This window comes from Rhea americana, unplaced genomic scaffold (assembly GCF_003343005.1).
Source record: "Rhea americana isolate MKP2758 unplaced genomic scaffold, rheAme1 scaffold_129, whole genome shotgun sequence".
Taxonomy (NCBI): Eukaryota; Metazoa; Chordata; class Aves; order Rheiformes; family Rheidae; genus Rhea; species Rhea americana.
In genome coordinates, this window is record NW_028185361.1 from 773,638 (window position 1) to 790,436 (window position 16,799).

General features: G+C 39.1%; 1 protein-coding gene across 2 annotated transcripts in view; it reads right to left on the reverse strand.

The window, feature by feature from the left end:
- ADAMTSL1 (ADAMTS like 1) overlaps positions 1-16,799 on the reverse strand; it is a 207,596-nt gene that overhangs the window by 32,489 nt on the left and 158,308 nt on the right. For both annotated transcript variants that reach the window (XM_085326227.1, XM_085326228.1), the window contains 4 exons: positions 14,522-14,649; positions 10,766-10,894; positions 3,533-3,712; positions 1,586-1,720 (listed from right to left, as the gene is read on the reverse strand). In XM_085326227.1, the coding sequence (XP_085182353.1) occupies positions 1,586-1,720; positions 3,533-3,712; positions 10,766-10,894; positions 14,522-14,649 (572 nt within the window). The remainder of the gene's footprint in view (positions 1-1,585; positions 1,721-3,532; positions 3,713-10,765; positions 10,895-14,521; positions 14,650-16,799) is intronic.

The following is a 16,799-nucleotide window of genomic DNA, read 5'->3' on the forward strand; positions in this document are numbered from 1 at the left end:
CATGTACAGTAAACAACTCAAGATAATGAATGATGAAAGACTTAAAAGTAATAAAGTCAATCTGCTCTACAGTGAAATGGAAAGAACTAGCAGATGGTTAAGAGGGGAAGTTGTTGAGAGGGATGACAGAAATAGAAGGTTTAGTACTTGTTCCCAGATTGTAGTTTGCAGCATATGCATGGAATCATATATATATATATGGTGGGAGTTTTGTTTTTGGTTTTTATTTTTAGTAATGGCTATTCTCTGCAGAAAAATACAGATGTTTTTGTACAAATACAGACAATGTATTTAGGTAACACTGAATGCTTTGTGTACTTCTCTCAGGGATGCAGTATGTTACAGCACACTCCTCTGTAGGGATTTCAGCTGCTTGGATAACCCCTTTCAGTCTGATTTTTCATCAGAATAATCTCTCTGGAAATTTCTTTAGGTTTTAATAACACTGGCCTCATATTCAAGTCAGTAAAACTTCTGTGAAGTTGAAGGAATTGCCTCAAGAATGAAATAGGTTTGTTATTTTGCTATTAAGATTCAAGGAGTTTCCTTGCCCCTGAAATGAAAAGGCAGGGCAACATTGCCAAATGAAATGAATTTAGAGATGATTATATAAAGGCACTGCAGAACACACTTTGCAGTTCAATTAATGTTTTCAAACAATAAAAAAACCCCTACAACTACTAAAGACCACTCTTCGGAAACCTTAGACCACTCTTTGGAAACCTTAGAGGAAATGGATGAAACAGGAGTGTGACCCAGTTTTAMGACAGAAAGTACAATAATTCCATGCTCAGAATGATTTATTGAATGCTAATAAATACCTTCAGATACTCCCCCCAACAAGAACTATTTCATTACAGTTTTTATGCAAACAGAAATGTAATCCAAGGTTGCATGCTAAAAGCCATTGCAAATGTATGCAGATGTAAGCGCTGGGGAACAGTAAACCTTGYAAAAGCAGAAATACAAATAGAAAGCCTCAAATGTGAAAAGAAAACCCTAAAATTGCTACTAAGGGTAAGTAAAGAAGGGTTTAGAGGCCTATGAAAGGTATAGATACCAGAACTATAAACACTAAAACCAACTACAGATCCTTTGGTAAAATACTCAGACTCCTGCATCTAAAAAGATAMGAAATTGAAACTCTAGGACTTCACAAGATTTCACCATATGCAGTGACCTGGCTGTTAGCTTGTCTGAGCATGACAGTAAATAGCAGCTCAAAGTCTGTGAGAACGGAAATTTTAAAATAAACTTACTCTAAACTTTAGACAAGGATGAGATTCTCTTTGCAAACAAATCATGCTTGCAGATCTGAAAAGACTTTGCAGCATATATAACAGAAATTGGAGTGCAGAGAAGAGAAACCTAGATGGAAGGTGGAAAAAGATATAAAGAAGAAAAATGTTTCACCAAGGATTATTTCTTTGTACGGCTCTGAGGACACACAGGTTGTGTGCATATTATACAGATTACATAGAATAAGATGAACAGAATGAAACAGTTTGTAATAGAATAGCAAGTCTAGATTGATAGGCAAAGCTAAAGGAAAAGCTCTAGAGAAGAAGAATATCCCCTGACTTACCTATAAGGACGGAGCTCCCAGGACTGATGGTCATTTTTGTTCCCAAAGGAGAGGTTAGCACTGAAGGAATGGTGGTCCCAGCAGCTGAGAGCACTGTGGTCAAATCTTCTAGGTGAGGAAGGGGTTGTGGAGGTTCTGGAAATGAATTGGAAGACTTAGCTGATGAGCAACACTACAGCAGAAAAAATCTCAGGGATGTTAGAAAACCTACCAACAACATCTGCTGCATTATTTGCCATGCTAGAATATTACCATTTCAAAGGGGCACTCTAAACCACCTTAAGCAACTGCTATTAGCATGCTTTGCCTGAGGTTTCAGGTAGGTATGGCTCAGTACGACCAAATCAAGGACATCTGCCTGAAGGCTACCATGGCATTCCTATCTCACACTCTTCATGTGTGATTAGGCTACACGGTATCAGGAGCTARAGCAGCTTAGAACAATGGCCAATTCACACAGCATAGCAGCCTCATCAAATGTTTATGGAAATCTACAGAAAACGTCTTGCTGTCTGCTAGAAACTGATCAGGCCATGAATAAATACAGTTATAACACTGCCAAATTCTATTTTATATTTAGGCAGAGCTCCAAATGACTAGGAGTTCAAAGAACTTGAGAGGATCAGTCTGTGCTAAGAACAGCTATGCTAAGTATAATGCTATCTTTAAAATTGACTGTGTTTTATGTTCCCCATTTTGTGTGCCACAGAAATGACAGGATATTTGATTTAAGTGAATGGTGGCATCATCTCCTTCAATTAAATCAAGACACACACAGAGTGGGTTTTCTTCTGCTGAGCACATTCAATGCCAAAAGTGTGAGTCATGAATGCTTGAGCTACTTCTTTCCATCAAGAAAGTAAGTGATTTGCCTGCAAACATAAGCAGCTTGTGTAACTTACAGAAACTGCATTTTTTAAAACTAAACCGTTTATCAAGATCAGGAAAGGATCTAAAAGCCATGTGGGAGTTCTGATTTACAGTTTGAAACCTGGCTGAATTTCTTTGCAGAATTTTTTTAGATCAAGTTTCTAGGGCCAGTCTGGAGTCACAGAGGATCCCTGCAAACATGCAGAGAGGGTCTTTAGTGTGGTATGTAAAACTGTGAGACCTGTCACTTTAAAATGTCCTCTTAAAACAGCATCATCCATGGGCACTGTACTTATCATGGTMATGAAAGCTGAGATCTGTAATGGACACTTTAATGGTGTGATGGACAAGGTTACAAAACTATTGTTAAAGGTAAAGAAGCATCCACAAAACCTACTTGGATCAATCATCTGCCAAGCACTGAGAAATGATAGAGATCAGTGAGCAGGAAAGGAAAGSCCATTCCTACAGATGCGATTAATTACTAGCGGTGACTGGTAATGCTTTCATGCATGCTTCACAGTTGACAYTGTCTTTTCATACGATCCAGCAAAACTTTCTGTCTGCTACCAAGAAAGCCAAGACAAAGTAAACTTCACTCTTAACTGAACTCACTTGGTGCTTTCTAAAAGTGCACTGGGTTTATGTAGCTGTTGCAAGGTGTGAAATTGTTAAGATCCACACAGCCGTGTACCAGAAAGGATGCTGATCAGAGGCAGTGTACTTCATAGGGAAAAAGTGTGATTGWCCCCATTTCGGGAAAGTCACTATTTAAGAAAACGTTAAATGAGCTTAGTGCATTTCTTAGCCAGTAAGTCTGAATAAGTGGAACTGAAAATGTCAGGATGGGGGAAGGTCACCATGCCTACATGCAACATCTCTTCATCCACAAAGCTACTTTTTTCCTGACCTTGCTAGTGATGCTGCCCAGAGAACTAAATGGACACATTTCTTCACCAATGAACAGGGCTGTCTATATGTCATTCTCTCTTTCCATATCCTCTGATTAGCTCTGAAGGCTAACTACTGCATAGACTGTGTTACTACCGCTGCATATGTAAAATGTCCTGAACTTACCAAGAACCAGCAGCTGAGTGCTTTCAGTTACCTCCCCATGAAGATTGGCTGCCTTGCAGGAATACAAGCCTTGGTCTGACTGAGACACATTTGCAATCAGCAGTGACCCATCATGCAAGCGGTGAGCAGAGTACAGCTTGACTTTACTCTTAAACCAAGTAACTTCTGCTTCAGGAACACCTGGAAAAACATTGGAAAACAACAACAAAAAAAGTAATATTAGTGGCTGCTGAGTGTTGCTATAGTCACTACAGACAAAAAAGTTAAGATAGAACAATTAAAACAATCTTTTAATACAACTTTCAACTGACTTTTTTTTGCAACTCTGATATGCTTAGTCAGCTCTTTCATGGCATCTGCCTTTTTATTTCAGATCTCCTTGAGACAGGACAGAACAGTCAAAGCAGAATTGAAGTCTTCCCTGTTAGTATCCCAGAACTACACAAGTGAACTCGGAACTTACCACTCTTAAAACAAGCCTGTACTGGACCAGAACAAAGGTTAATCTAGCCTAGTAGCCTGCCTCTGACAACACCATAAGCTATGCCTAGAGAAATGTAAGAACAGGACAAGCATATACAATGCTTCCTGCTAACACTCTCCCAGCCTCCCACTACTTTCAGCTGAGGAACTTTCTGAACCAGAAGTCATTTCTGTGTATTTAGTAACTTTCAGTGAATTTGTCAAACCTCCCTTTAAACTTATGCAAAAGGTTAGGATTTACATCTTTAGAAAAGTGGTTTCAGTGGTCTAAACAGGAACCTTCAGGCAACAGATTGTCACAGATTCATTACCACTGTGTGAAGAATTTCCTCCTTTTGTGTGTTTTGAGCAAATGTCCAACTATCTCTGTTTGGTGCCTCTTGTAGGAATAGGCTCTGATCTGTACTCAGCAGGACTGCTCTCTCAGTAGATGGGGTTCCTCGGGTATAGAAATCTCTGCCTTGGTTTAAATATCCATCAGGTTAGTCAGTGTTGCCTGACTGCTGAACAGTTAGTTTACTGGAAATGGTATTTGGAAGACTGAATAGACATGATAGACATGCTGTGGCTGCGAGAAAACAGTTACTGTGTGGACCCATGGCTGTGACGATTAGCAAGGCACTCATCCTGGTAACTGCTGGAGTGTGTGCTCTCCCATCGGTTCTTTCACTTGCAATACTCTCTGTAAGTGGGACTCAGTTCCTCTTTCACATGATTGTGCGGCTTCCTTGTACTTACTGTCAGGTAAGAACATGCTCACAGGCAGTTATTTCACAGTGACATACTCCTCTGTCCATCACCAGCACCTTTCGGACTGTATAGTCACATCACAAAACAGAAGTCACTCTTTTTGACGATTCTGTGGCCATGGCAGCAGAAATACCTCAGACTGTGCTCACTGAGAATGACCAGCCACTCTTCTGTATTCATACTGACTGGCTGATTTCAAACGTGTCACTAAACAAGAGCAGTCATAAGAGGAAAAACGAAGCTTTGCCTTTCCTTCATATCAAAGCATTCTGGCTATATTCCACCTCCCTCAGAGCCACCTGGTGACTTTGCCAAGACACCTGGGAGGACTACATCTGGGTTTGGTGGCTAGGATGGAAAACTGTAGCCCTGTAAGGGCAGAAGGTCTTATCCACATTCAGGCAGTGGCAGAAAAGAGGCTACATAAAATACAAGTAGGCTTTCCTCATTTTTGTCCAAGGGCAAACACAATACACTAATCTGGACCCCTTATGACATATCCTGGTTCTTGTTTATATTGCTGTTTTCAAATATTTATCCATTTTTTTTAAAAAAGGATGAGCTGTTGGCCTATTTCTGAACCCCAATCAGGAGAGGACCAATATATTGCTTTTCCATCTGGCTGCTATTCTTTGACCTATGTGGCCTGGGTGGGCCAACCACCACTTAAAATCGCACTCTAATTCTTTCCATAGTGTCAAGGCAGAGCCCTCAGGGGAGTTCAAACAACTGCTGGATACCAAACAAACTCAAGCCTTGAGTTTATTCAAGACTGTATGTTTATTGTGTGTCTGGAGCAGGGAAGGGAAGTTGGAGAGGTCACTTCTGGAGTGATGTTCTGGAGTGTGAAGGAGAGAAAATGGAGACTCTCCTAGTTCTGTAGTCCTAGAAATGGCAAAATACTGGCATCTCAGTGCTTCTCATTTCAACGCCACTCTCATGCAGGAATGACCCACTCTTTCTTCTGCAGAAGTTTCTTACGGTGCACAGACTTTCATCTTAAGCATACTGACAAACTTAGTCATGGAAGTACCAGAAGTCAGATCTCAGAAAGAAACAATCACAAGTTTATAAAATTATAAAACTGAGTTTTCTCCCACCTCTAGCAGGGCTCTCTTCATTTTCTTTGAGCTTTAAGACTGAATTTAAGTAGCACTTTCCATTTTTTCTTGAAAACAATGGAGACTAAATGTGATCAGTAGGAGAAGAGGGGGGATGAGGACTGCTGAGGATAATAAAGAAGGATAGGCAGAGACATGAAGGCTGAGGATCTCACAAGACTGCAACCTTGACAAGCTGGGACTTAGAGTAAATAAACATAGACAGACAGAATTAGTGAGTATGATAGTTGGCAACATTATATTACGCTAATTTACCTCTTGCAGACAATTACTCAAATAGCCTTAGTCCAAAAGGGCAGATTCTTCTTGTATCCACTTATCTCAGTAGGGGAAGAGCTAGCAAGGAGTTAAGGGTAAGACCCACTATTTTTAATTTAGGAAAGATGCATTAAACCCACAAGGGGCCCAGCACCTCTGCAGTATGCAAGGTTTATTCTTTCTCTGTCTTTAATCCAAGTTTCCACACAAAGTGCAAATGATTTGAAACCAAATACAGCTATTTTTATAGTTTGGTTTAATGAAGACAAGAAATGTTGTAAATGGCAGTGAGTAACAACTTCATTTTCCTGTGTGCTTCCACCTTTAGTAAAATGTATAGGCCTCAGGCATTTCAAGACAGGAATAGGATACAGCCAGTACAGACATGAGCAAAACCACTATTGCACAGCATTGCCACAAGGGGTAGCAAGAGCATTTCAATCAGTTTTTTTGGGCAGTGGTGAATGACAGAGGACAGAGTCCTCCAAGCTGAGTTTATTTGCTTTGCAGAAACAATCACCAAGACTGAATGTCTGAGAGATGTGGGCTGGAGACAAACTTCACTTTGCTGGGGAGGCAACAGTTGGTGAATAGTTATCCAAGTCTGTTCTTCAGCTTTCCTCTCCATTACTGTGCATGTATCCCTCACAGCAAAGAGTGTCTGGRATATGTAGAAGTAGAATTGTGCATTCTGATCAAGATAATTTTGCTAAAACAGGAGCATTTGGGAAAGGAAGAATAGTAATACAAGGATCTAGCAGTAATGACTTGCTTTTCATCCCACAGGGTTCTGAAATATTAACTTGTATGTCATAATCTGGCATAACTGATGAATAAATATGGGTCAAAAACAAAGTGAGAACTCAGAAAAGACAATCTTGAACATATAAACGAAACTCAGAAGAAAGGAATATATAGGAGAGCTGCAAAAGTGTGAAAACAATAAAATCGGACAGAAGCCCATACAAGGAAAGACCACTGCGATATATTTTTAGTCACTATTTCAAATTAGCTTTCAATCACAGTGACTGGCACATGATGCTTAGTAGGCAAGTCTACAAGATGCTTAGAAGTCCTACGGCCTGAAAGGCACCACATAGGGATCCTCTCAGGACCAGATTTTTAAAATCATTTTCCCCTTTCACATCCAACTTTGTTTTCAATAGTAACTGGGTCCAGGTTGAACAAACCTTCTGGTACCCAAGTGAACATGTCTGCGTGGAACTACACTGKGCCAAGGAAACACACTTCAAGTGCCGAATTCTGAAGAACGCTTCCTAGTGATACTGATGTGATACAAATTGCTCCCTATCTGGAAGTGAAGCTGGCCACAGAAATCAAATTGCCCATACTAGAAAGGCAGAGTTGCTGAGTGACTTTTGGGTGGGAGTTATTTTGTTTAGGCCCAGCTTTGGATAGGTCTATGGTAGAACATACTCACTAACCATGTTTTTAAAACATGCTTGTCTCCATAGATAAAGCGGCAAGGTCATAACACATGAAATGTAACTGTTTTTTCTAGTTTGAGCAAACCTACAGCACAGGTTCCTGGTATAACCAGAACAGAGTTTGATGCTGAGGCAATTCATATCAGGGGCTAACTAAACTGTAATAYATCCAGGATGATTTTCTTTCCTTTGTCTTATTACTACAATCTATAGATTTCAGTTCACAACACAGATTTTGGCAGTGCTTATGCCTTTCCTAAATAGCTGAAGAGCTATACAAAATGACTCCCTAGGCTCCTCCAGGCCTATCAGCACCTGCCAGCAGGAAGTGTGTATTTCTGTCTYGTGACAGCAGGAGCAGCTTTAGATAATGTCATAACTAACCCTTACACTTAACGTTCCTCATATTAATATTCATTCTGCTGTCCTGCTGGTTGTCAATAAAGGCCCATCGTGTCTTTAGCACAGTGATAGATATGCAGCTCTGAATGACGAGATGAAAGAGGCAAGGAAAGAATGGCACCAAAATCTCATCTGAAACAACTCTCAATTGCTGTACCGGTTCTGAGGCATTCTGAAATAATAAGAGGGAAAGTACTAGAGGGAAAAAAGAACATGGCTTTACAAAGTTGTGTGAAGAGATATTTTTATCCGGATGAGCCTCCATATAATTTTTGAATTTGTCTAGAATAATTTCCATGTCATTCTCACCTTCTATTTTCTATTTTATTATCAGACATTACTGCATTAACCATTGCACCTGAATTTACTATGCTTTGGTAGCCACCTCATCATCTCAGAATGCCTTCTGGGAACTCTGGCAAACGATATAGTCCTCATGTTATCTATATGGAGAAATTATTTATAAATTTATTTATATGACACATCTGCTAAATCAATAGCGCATTATTCTTCTCCTTACAATTCCAAAGATATTAAAAGGTTGGATAATCATAATGCTGATATGATGATCAAAACTAAGGTAATGTGCTTACATTAGAAGAAAAACTGCTTATTATCAGGTTCCTAAATAATTTTTAGGAGATAGTATCTTTTCCAGGCATAGTTGAGGCAGCTCACAGCAYCACTCTAGTACTGTATCTTTTCCCAGATGTCACATTCTTTGTAATTCTTATTGATGTTGAATTATTAATGCTATTTGTATGAAAATAGGATTGGAGAGACTCCAAAATTCCCCTGCCCTAACTTCTCATTCTTTTATTCCCCATGTAACATCACAGCTTGTAGTTTATGATTGTATCATAATTTCAATAGCACTAATCTTTAGTGTTATACAGTAATTGGTGTTTTCTGTGGAGCAGCAACAAGAGATAGAGAGATAAATACCCACGAATAAAATTATGATTTAAGCAAATTTCTTCAGTATCACAGATGAAAGCAGTATCCTGCGATATTGATGATGCTGGTGAGGCAATAGTGATGCTTCCAGTGAGTGAAAAAGCTTGGAAAGATAGATTACACATTCTTTCAGGAGGGAAGCCAGTGATTCTACTGTGACACTGCTAAAATTTTCCACCGTGGATATACAGTCTCATGGTAAGTAGGTAAGTAGGGTGATTCTCCTGTCAGAATAGGCACTGAATCATTGCTCCTTCCTGCTGCCCTGGCCATACAGTACTCACCTCCTGTGGTTTTCAGATGCAATAAGGACTGCAGCAACTTTGTTCTGCCACACCCTATTCTTTTCATCATGTCTTTATATTGACAGAGAATGGCCACATTTCCTAAATCAGCAATCACTGTTTATACTCATAGATTCTTTCTATCTACTGCTGCTGAGGGAAACCAAAGATAATAATACAAAATAATTATGTTACTGTTATATTTACTCTCTTTCATACACTCTCAGTGCAGGTGGCCATGAAGAGCCTTTGCAAAGAAGAATATAACTTTCCTCTCCTTCTCTGAAAAACATTTGAAATTGATCTGCTTGCAGTGGAAAGAGCATCTTGAGAAGACAGCAGGATTGCTGATACTGAACTTAATCCTTCATGAGCTAGTAGGAAAAATGATACTGTAATTTTCTTTCATGAATCCCGTTGAGTGTACTTAATTCATTGGGATCTCAGCTTAATATTGAGTTGCACATGTTATGTTGACGCCTATTATGCATGCCTCACTAAATAAGAGATGACCAAATAGTGCAAATGTGAGCCAAATACCCATTGAAAGAAGGAGCCTTCACAACCATTARCTTCTTAATGTGAACAGGAAACATCACAGAATGCACGACATTGTTGCAGTACAGRTGTCTATTTGCAGTCATCACAAGTACCTGGTAGCTCTTGGACAAAGCTAATGCAAAGATATAAGGGGCTTCATACAAGCCTCCACAGCATATATTCATGCAATATCTGCATGGCTCATTTCAGGTTTTGTAAATCATTTCCTTCCTCTACCCCTCACACTATGCACAAAAGTATAATGAATTTAAGATTTTGATCCTGGGTCTTTAGAGATTTTCCAGTAATCCTTCTTCTCTTCCTCCCACTGTCCCCACATCAGCTACCTACCACTACCTTTCTCACAAATAGCCCTAGGACTGCAACACACTGAGAAGGTTAACCATATTTGGTTGCTATTGAGAACAGGCAAGCTACCATTGTAAGAGCAAAGGACATTAAGTCTCTGGTTGAAAAACAGTATCAGGGAAATCYCAGTTGCAGTGGAATTTGTCTGAAATTCTGCATCTCAAGATAAAAATAAAGGAAAAAAAGAAAAATCAGAAAGTGTGCTAACATAGCTTTCATTTTGAAAATAGAATTTGGCAATAAAAGAAGAAACTAACTGGAGTGTACTTTCTGAGCTTCATCATTGAGGAACTGAGTCAGTTCATGCTTATATTCCAGCAAACATCCCCAACAGGTAAGAAAGCCAAACAGTTTCGCTGTGTCCACATTGCAACGTGCATCTATAACAAAGATGACTGCCCTRCAGTCCTGGACCAATTTTCTTAAGCCTCCATGCTTTTCTTGTCAGTGCTGATAAAAGAWATACTAAGAATTAATAGAGGGAAAGAAGTTTGGCTGAGTCACAGAAAACTAAGACCATGGTGTTTCATCCAGCTGCACATGCAGACACCAATATAGCAAAGAACTCCACAGAAAATCATAGCTGTAGGTGCCAGCAGGAAAGACCGAGTCATTTCTCACCTGCAACCTGGCAGCTAATGGTAACGTTTGCTYTCTTGATTGTTTTCACTGTGCTTCCAATATCAACAGTGACAGCAGGCAATTCAGTGTTGATCACAGTAGCTCTTGATGCCTTTATCAGTGGTTTTCCTGTGAATAGAAGCACCACAGTTTACTGAACCAAATACACTAGACTCCCACTGGGCATCTAGTCAACAATACACTTGTAAGGCAGCAGTTACAAGGACAGCTAGGTAGCTGCATATGGGGCAATGCTGGTGTATGAGGCAATCTGCTCTTTATGATATTACAGGATCACTGCATTTCACGGTAAATATGCCTTTGGGGAAAAAAGAAAAGATACTTAGTGCAGAGGCAGAATAGCATTAAAGACATACATGCACATATGAGAACCAGCTGAATCAATAAATAGCACAAGGGGACTGCAGCAAGACCTTTGCCTGATACTGCAACCCAAACAGCATCATTTGTCAAAGGCCAAATGTAGGACAAAGAAGCCTGAGTAATGGCTATAGGCACAATAATAATGTAAGAGATTTAGAGCAACATGCAAGCTGTTTATACACATTTATCATGTTTTCTTTAATGCAAAGTGGAAGCATTAGGATTACTAAAGGGAAGATCTGTCTATAACTGGAAAGTTATAATGGCTAGTGTCAGATGAGGGACATAACACAAGCTCCTCTCTGTAATGCAATCAGTTCCGCTTTATCTACAGCCCATGGTACCACTGTTATGCATTAACATTGTCTATTCCTTGACAAAGATGCCTGCTCTACCAGCAACAAACGATTCAGACTGTTTTTGCTAGACTTCCAATATCAGCATTATAGTAAGCAAATGAGCATTGGTCAAGATGCTGYCCTACTGTTGTTCTGTGTGAAATTAGCTATGGAGTTACCCATCATCAGGGATGCTAGCACATTTTGGCAACTTATAACATAGTGGCACTGTTAATGTATACCTACAGCAAACAGTACAACTCAGAGACACCCAGACTTAGCTCTGAGTAAAGGGAATGAAGTACCAGGAGTGTTCATATTACATTAAGGTAGCCCTCAGCCTGAGCCAAAATGCTCTGCAGGCAAGATGGTGGCAGAAGAAACAGAACATGAGTGAGTCCAACATGACTGTATTGCTTTTAATGGTATGAGACTTAGATGTTTTTGTCTCAGTGCTATAAACTCATCTTTATCCAAAAATCTGGGAGCAGATTTTTTCCTCCTTTAAATAAGTGGGCAGTTATCAAACAGACCCAAATATCATCATTTAACCCCAGAAACTGGAGTTTTACGCTAAAGTGTACCACTGGTTTCACTTGTCTGTCGATCTGGAAGTGGCTTAGGAAGAGCAGATGCAGGCGACAAAAGGAATGTGGTTACACTGAACTCATGGAGCGTTCTGAAAATCTCATATAAATCTATAAATTGCTGCATATAGCTGTATTTCCAGGGCTTTTAAAAGATGCTTTTTATTTGGAATCTCTACTAGATCAGTATAATTTTCTTCTTTTCTTGCTTCTAATGCCTAAGAATAGTAAAATATTGCACTTTATTGCTGAAATATTYCCAAAAGTTTTGATGTTTTGTGGCAATGACTAAATTGTAAAGAAAGAAAAATACTTAAGATAAAACAGCCTTTTATTTTCCTGATTCGTTCCCGTAATCTCTGGTTGATAGCTTAAGACATCAACCAATCAACCAGAGATTATGGGAACCAATCAGGAAAACAAAAGACTAGTTGATAGCTTTAGTATTTTTCTAACAGCTAACCGAACTTTAATCTTATGATGAGACTGTGGTAACCAATCAGGAAAATAAAAGTTCTGTTAGCTCTTCAGCTAATTAAAGAGTGGCAAACCATTCAGGAAAACGGAAGCATATTCCACTGTCTTTCTTCTATCCACGTTCTAAACTAATCAGAAAATTCTTCAATGAAATAAGTCTCTGGCCACTTTCTTGCTCCCTYTAAAGATGGGCTTAGCTTTCCAGTCTTTTGGAGAAAGTATTTCCATTATGCTGAAAGGTTTGTTGCTTTGTTCCAAAAACTGCTCAGTATCTTATTTACTGCCTAATTTGATAAGATGTTCAGGTTGGATGGGAGATGCTAATGTACAGCAGCTTCTAAGCAGAGTTTAGCTTGAGTCTGCGGGGCATGAATGTTAATTTATCTAAACAAAATAAACTATAACCTTGATAGTTATTTAGATTAAAAGAGCTACTGGTCTATCTATTCCACATGTATGTATACCTAATGCTCAGCTTACTTTTCTACAGTTTCGTATCAAGTTGCCTCCACAAATTACATTATACAAAGATTATGATTTGACTAAAGAGATTTCCAAACCTACCAGAACAACATGGACAGTATGGTAGTTTGAAAACTTCCAGACTTCATGTTCAGGTTCCTGCGGTGCATCACCAGAGTTATATTGTAAAACTGCTACTCATAAAGTACTGTACCACCTTAGCAGCAGTACTACTGCCCTGGATTAAGCAGAGATACTCCTGATATATATGGAGTATAAGGCAGGCCACTCCCTGTTTTTACCTCTGTATAATCTACATAGCTCTGACGTAGCTCTTCCCTTTCTGCCCTGGAGATTCAGCTCAAAGGAACAGATAGGGTCTCTTTCCAGCTGGCCACTGCTGCATACTTAGGTTTCCTTATGCTCCTCTATTTGGAAATTATCTCTGTGTTAGATATCAAAAAAGACTCAAGCTCATCAACAGCTATTCCTCCCTTTAGTCATACATATATGCATTGGCAGCTTACAGTCACTGACTGCACATGGGAGCCATTCAAATGCCTCCATATTTTGGAGCTGGTACAGTGAAACACAGCAGCCTGAACTGTCAAACACAGAACTACAAATCAGCTTTCTAGTATTTCTAAATGTTTCCTTTCATTTTTGTGGTGCATAGTATCTTGCTTTTCCTAGATCTCTCTGCCTTGTCACAGTCCTTCAGTGGTGACCCTCTTCCCCTGCATTTTCTGCAACAGCTTGTCATTCATCTTTTTGCTKCCTATTCCCTCTTCTGCCAATTCTGCTGTGGTTGTGAGCCTGCTGGAATAGCCTACCAACTTACTCTGAAGAATCTGGATTCACATACAATCTCCTATTTCCCCTTACTTTTTATTTGGGTGGGTTTTCTTTAGAACCGAAATCTAAACTAACAAAGCCTATTTAGTCTGGTGTAAAACTGAACCATTACTGGAGGAATATAAACACAAAAGATAATATTTTGTGAAATTCTATTTGCCAGCAACTGAGTGTCAGCCATTCTTGTACCACAGCAGATCAGACAGGATGTGAGGCTTGGTCTCACAAGCGGACAGCTCTTTGGCTCCAGTATACTTCATGCTTGCTTAGCTTATACCTGAATAAATCCCTGAATCAGTCTGCTAGACTTGAAGGAACCACCATTAAGTTTAAAACGAAGTACACCAATTGGAATGCTTGGACTGTACTGTCCATGAGCAGGGCTGGAGGGCTCATTTCAGGYATGGAAAGTGAGAAAAAGCACATATCACTTGCAGACAACCCCCCCAAACATCATGAACTATCACTGCAAGCTTGGACCATGCCTTAGGGCTTTTGAGGGCACTAGAACTGAATGTGCATTGGGAGTCTACCTCCTTCCACCCTGCTTGTACACTCTGGCTTCCAGACTCATCTGTACTCCCATAAACTTTCTGGCCAGAATCATGCAAATGATAGGGACCATCCTGGAGTCTCAGATAGCAAACTATTACCTGCTAGAGTCACAGCAATGGAGACAGAGTCAGATCCCAGGGCATTGGATGCGTTGCAAGCATAGAAACCCACATCAGCTTCCACAGGTGCTAGAATCTGCAAGGAGTCATCTGGCTGAAGTAGCACCCTGGAGTAGTGGGGAAAGAAAGAAAGTAAAAGTCTCTTAACTCAAGTGAAAATAAGTACGCATATCATAATCTATACATATTTAGGTCATRTTTGTGTTTCTAGGCCTGTAAGATATATTTAAAAGCCTACTAAGAAATTCAAACCCTTACATTACCATTACAGGCTTAAATTTACTTAAAGTACATTTTAACTTCACTGCTCGTTCTGCTGATTTTGCTACACATATTAGAGAAAGTATTTAGGACAATAGTTTAGAGCTCATGAAATATCTTCTCCTGCTATGTCACTTTGTATGTGAGACTGAGCAAGTCATCTAACCTCTCTGTATCCCAGTTCTGCAACTCCTAAGTAGACACAGTAATAGCAAAGAAAAAGACAAATTATTGCAACAGAAAATTGTGAGACCTAGTAAAGCTGGACATAAAGAAGTGAAGTGAATCACAGGGTCAGTGTAACAACCTAAAGTAGGCTAAAGTTCCCTGATTGCTAGAAACTCCTGCAACAGTCAGTAAAGGCAAAGAGGAACCTTCAGCTCCCTGCTGGGCTGAATCAGCTATTTCTTTATTCTGCCAATCAAAGGAACCTATGATGATTTCAGTACTGCCTATAGTCAGATGGGATGAATACGATATTAGTTTCATGTTTGCACATACTGTTTTTACAGTGATATAACTCCTGTTTTATACCTATATAAGCAAGAATTCAGTCCTTGRGCTCTTATCAGTGCTTGTATATCCTCATATTCAGTACCATATTTTTCCTGATTATTTGCACGTCTCTGCTAAATTTAAGCTGAAACTGTTGATAAGATCTAATGACAAATTGCTTCTCTCATCAGAAATTTTCAGCAGCTGTTCTACATAAACGTCGTAGTTGAGGCTGTGACTGACACTGCCAAGGGTCAGAGCAAGGGAAGGAAAAGCCCATCAAAGACGTATAATAAATGTCYGCTCACAAATCCTGGAACTGATGAGTTACTTTTTTTTCCTGCCTTGAAAGAAAGCTGTTGTCTCATAGACCCAAAAGCTAGAGATACTTGATCTCAYTCAACACTGTGGGTGGTAGCTGTCTAACACAAACCATATTAGGGCCACTCATCAAAATGTATTATAGAGGAAAAAAATGAGTTAAATTTGTTTTTTGATCTTTTTGCAAAGTAATAATGATTAATAATAAGTGGAACAAGCTGTCTTGTGTCAGCCTAGTCTTGCAAGAGCCCAGTAAAATGTCCATTTACAAAACAAATAATAATCATAATACCTACAAGCACAGAAAAAAAAAACAAAAAAMCAAAAAAATCTGATTAAAATCCCTTCCCACATCTACTATTAAAGGTTGTTGTCTCTTAAGACTTAGACAAAAAAGGATAGACTTTTAGTTAGCCAGTGCTAATTGTATACATACATATTGCTTGCATGGTGCAAACATAGTATGTAGTCTGATCAGTCAATCCTGGATCAAACACACATAAATCCTTTTAAAAAAAATAAAGGTGCTTTTAGAAATTTTTCTATCACCTTTAGATTGAGAAATACTTCTTTAACTTAACATGCTCTGCTGTTATTGCTACTTAGGAAAAAAWTTGCTTGATACTAGACGTTGTAAAACACAAATGATCATAAATAGTTTGTTTTTAATCAACTCTGTTAATCTAAATCTCTCTTTGTCAGTTTAAATCACCTCAAGATCTATCAAAATTTTTTTTGAGGGGAACAGAAACAAGCCGGGTAGCTATCTGCCTTTAAAAAAAAGAAGCACAGCCAAAGTAGCTCCATTTTTCAACCTTTCAATCCCAACAGCTAATGTCCTTCTCTAGAAAAAAAGCTAGGATCCTCTTCCTTTATTATTTGTTTGTCACAAATTGGCTTAGCTGCTTTTCTTGAAAGTAAGTATTTTATTATGCCCCCTTACATACAATAATCTTGGCTGGGTCCCCTATTTTTCTCACAGACTGTTATTTTTGTTAGGTTTCGATTTGTTTCTCAGTGGTGAATAAAATATCATAAGCAGCAATTCTTTCCATCACCATTGTGTCTTCAGAATCTCATTTATGTGTTTAGAATAACACAGCTTAATGTTTTATCAGACTCATTTCAGTTGTTCCATACCATATCATCTCCAAGATGAAAATATATTTTTATGACCTAG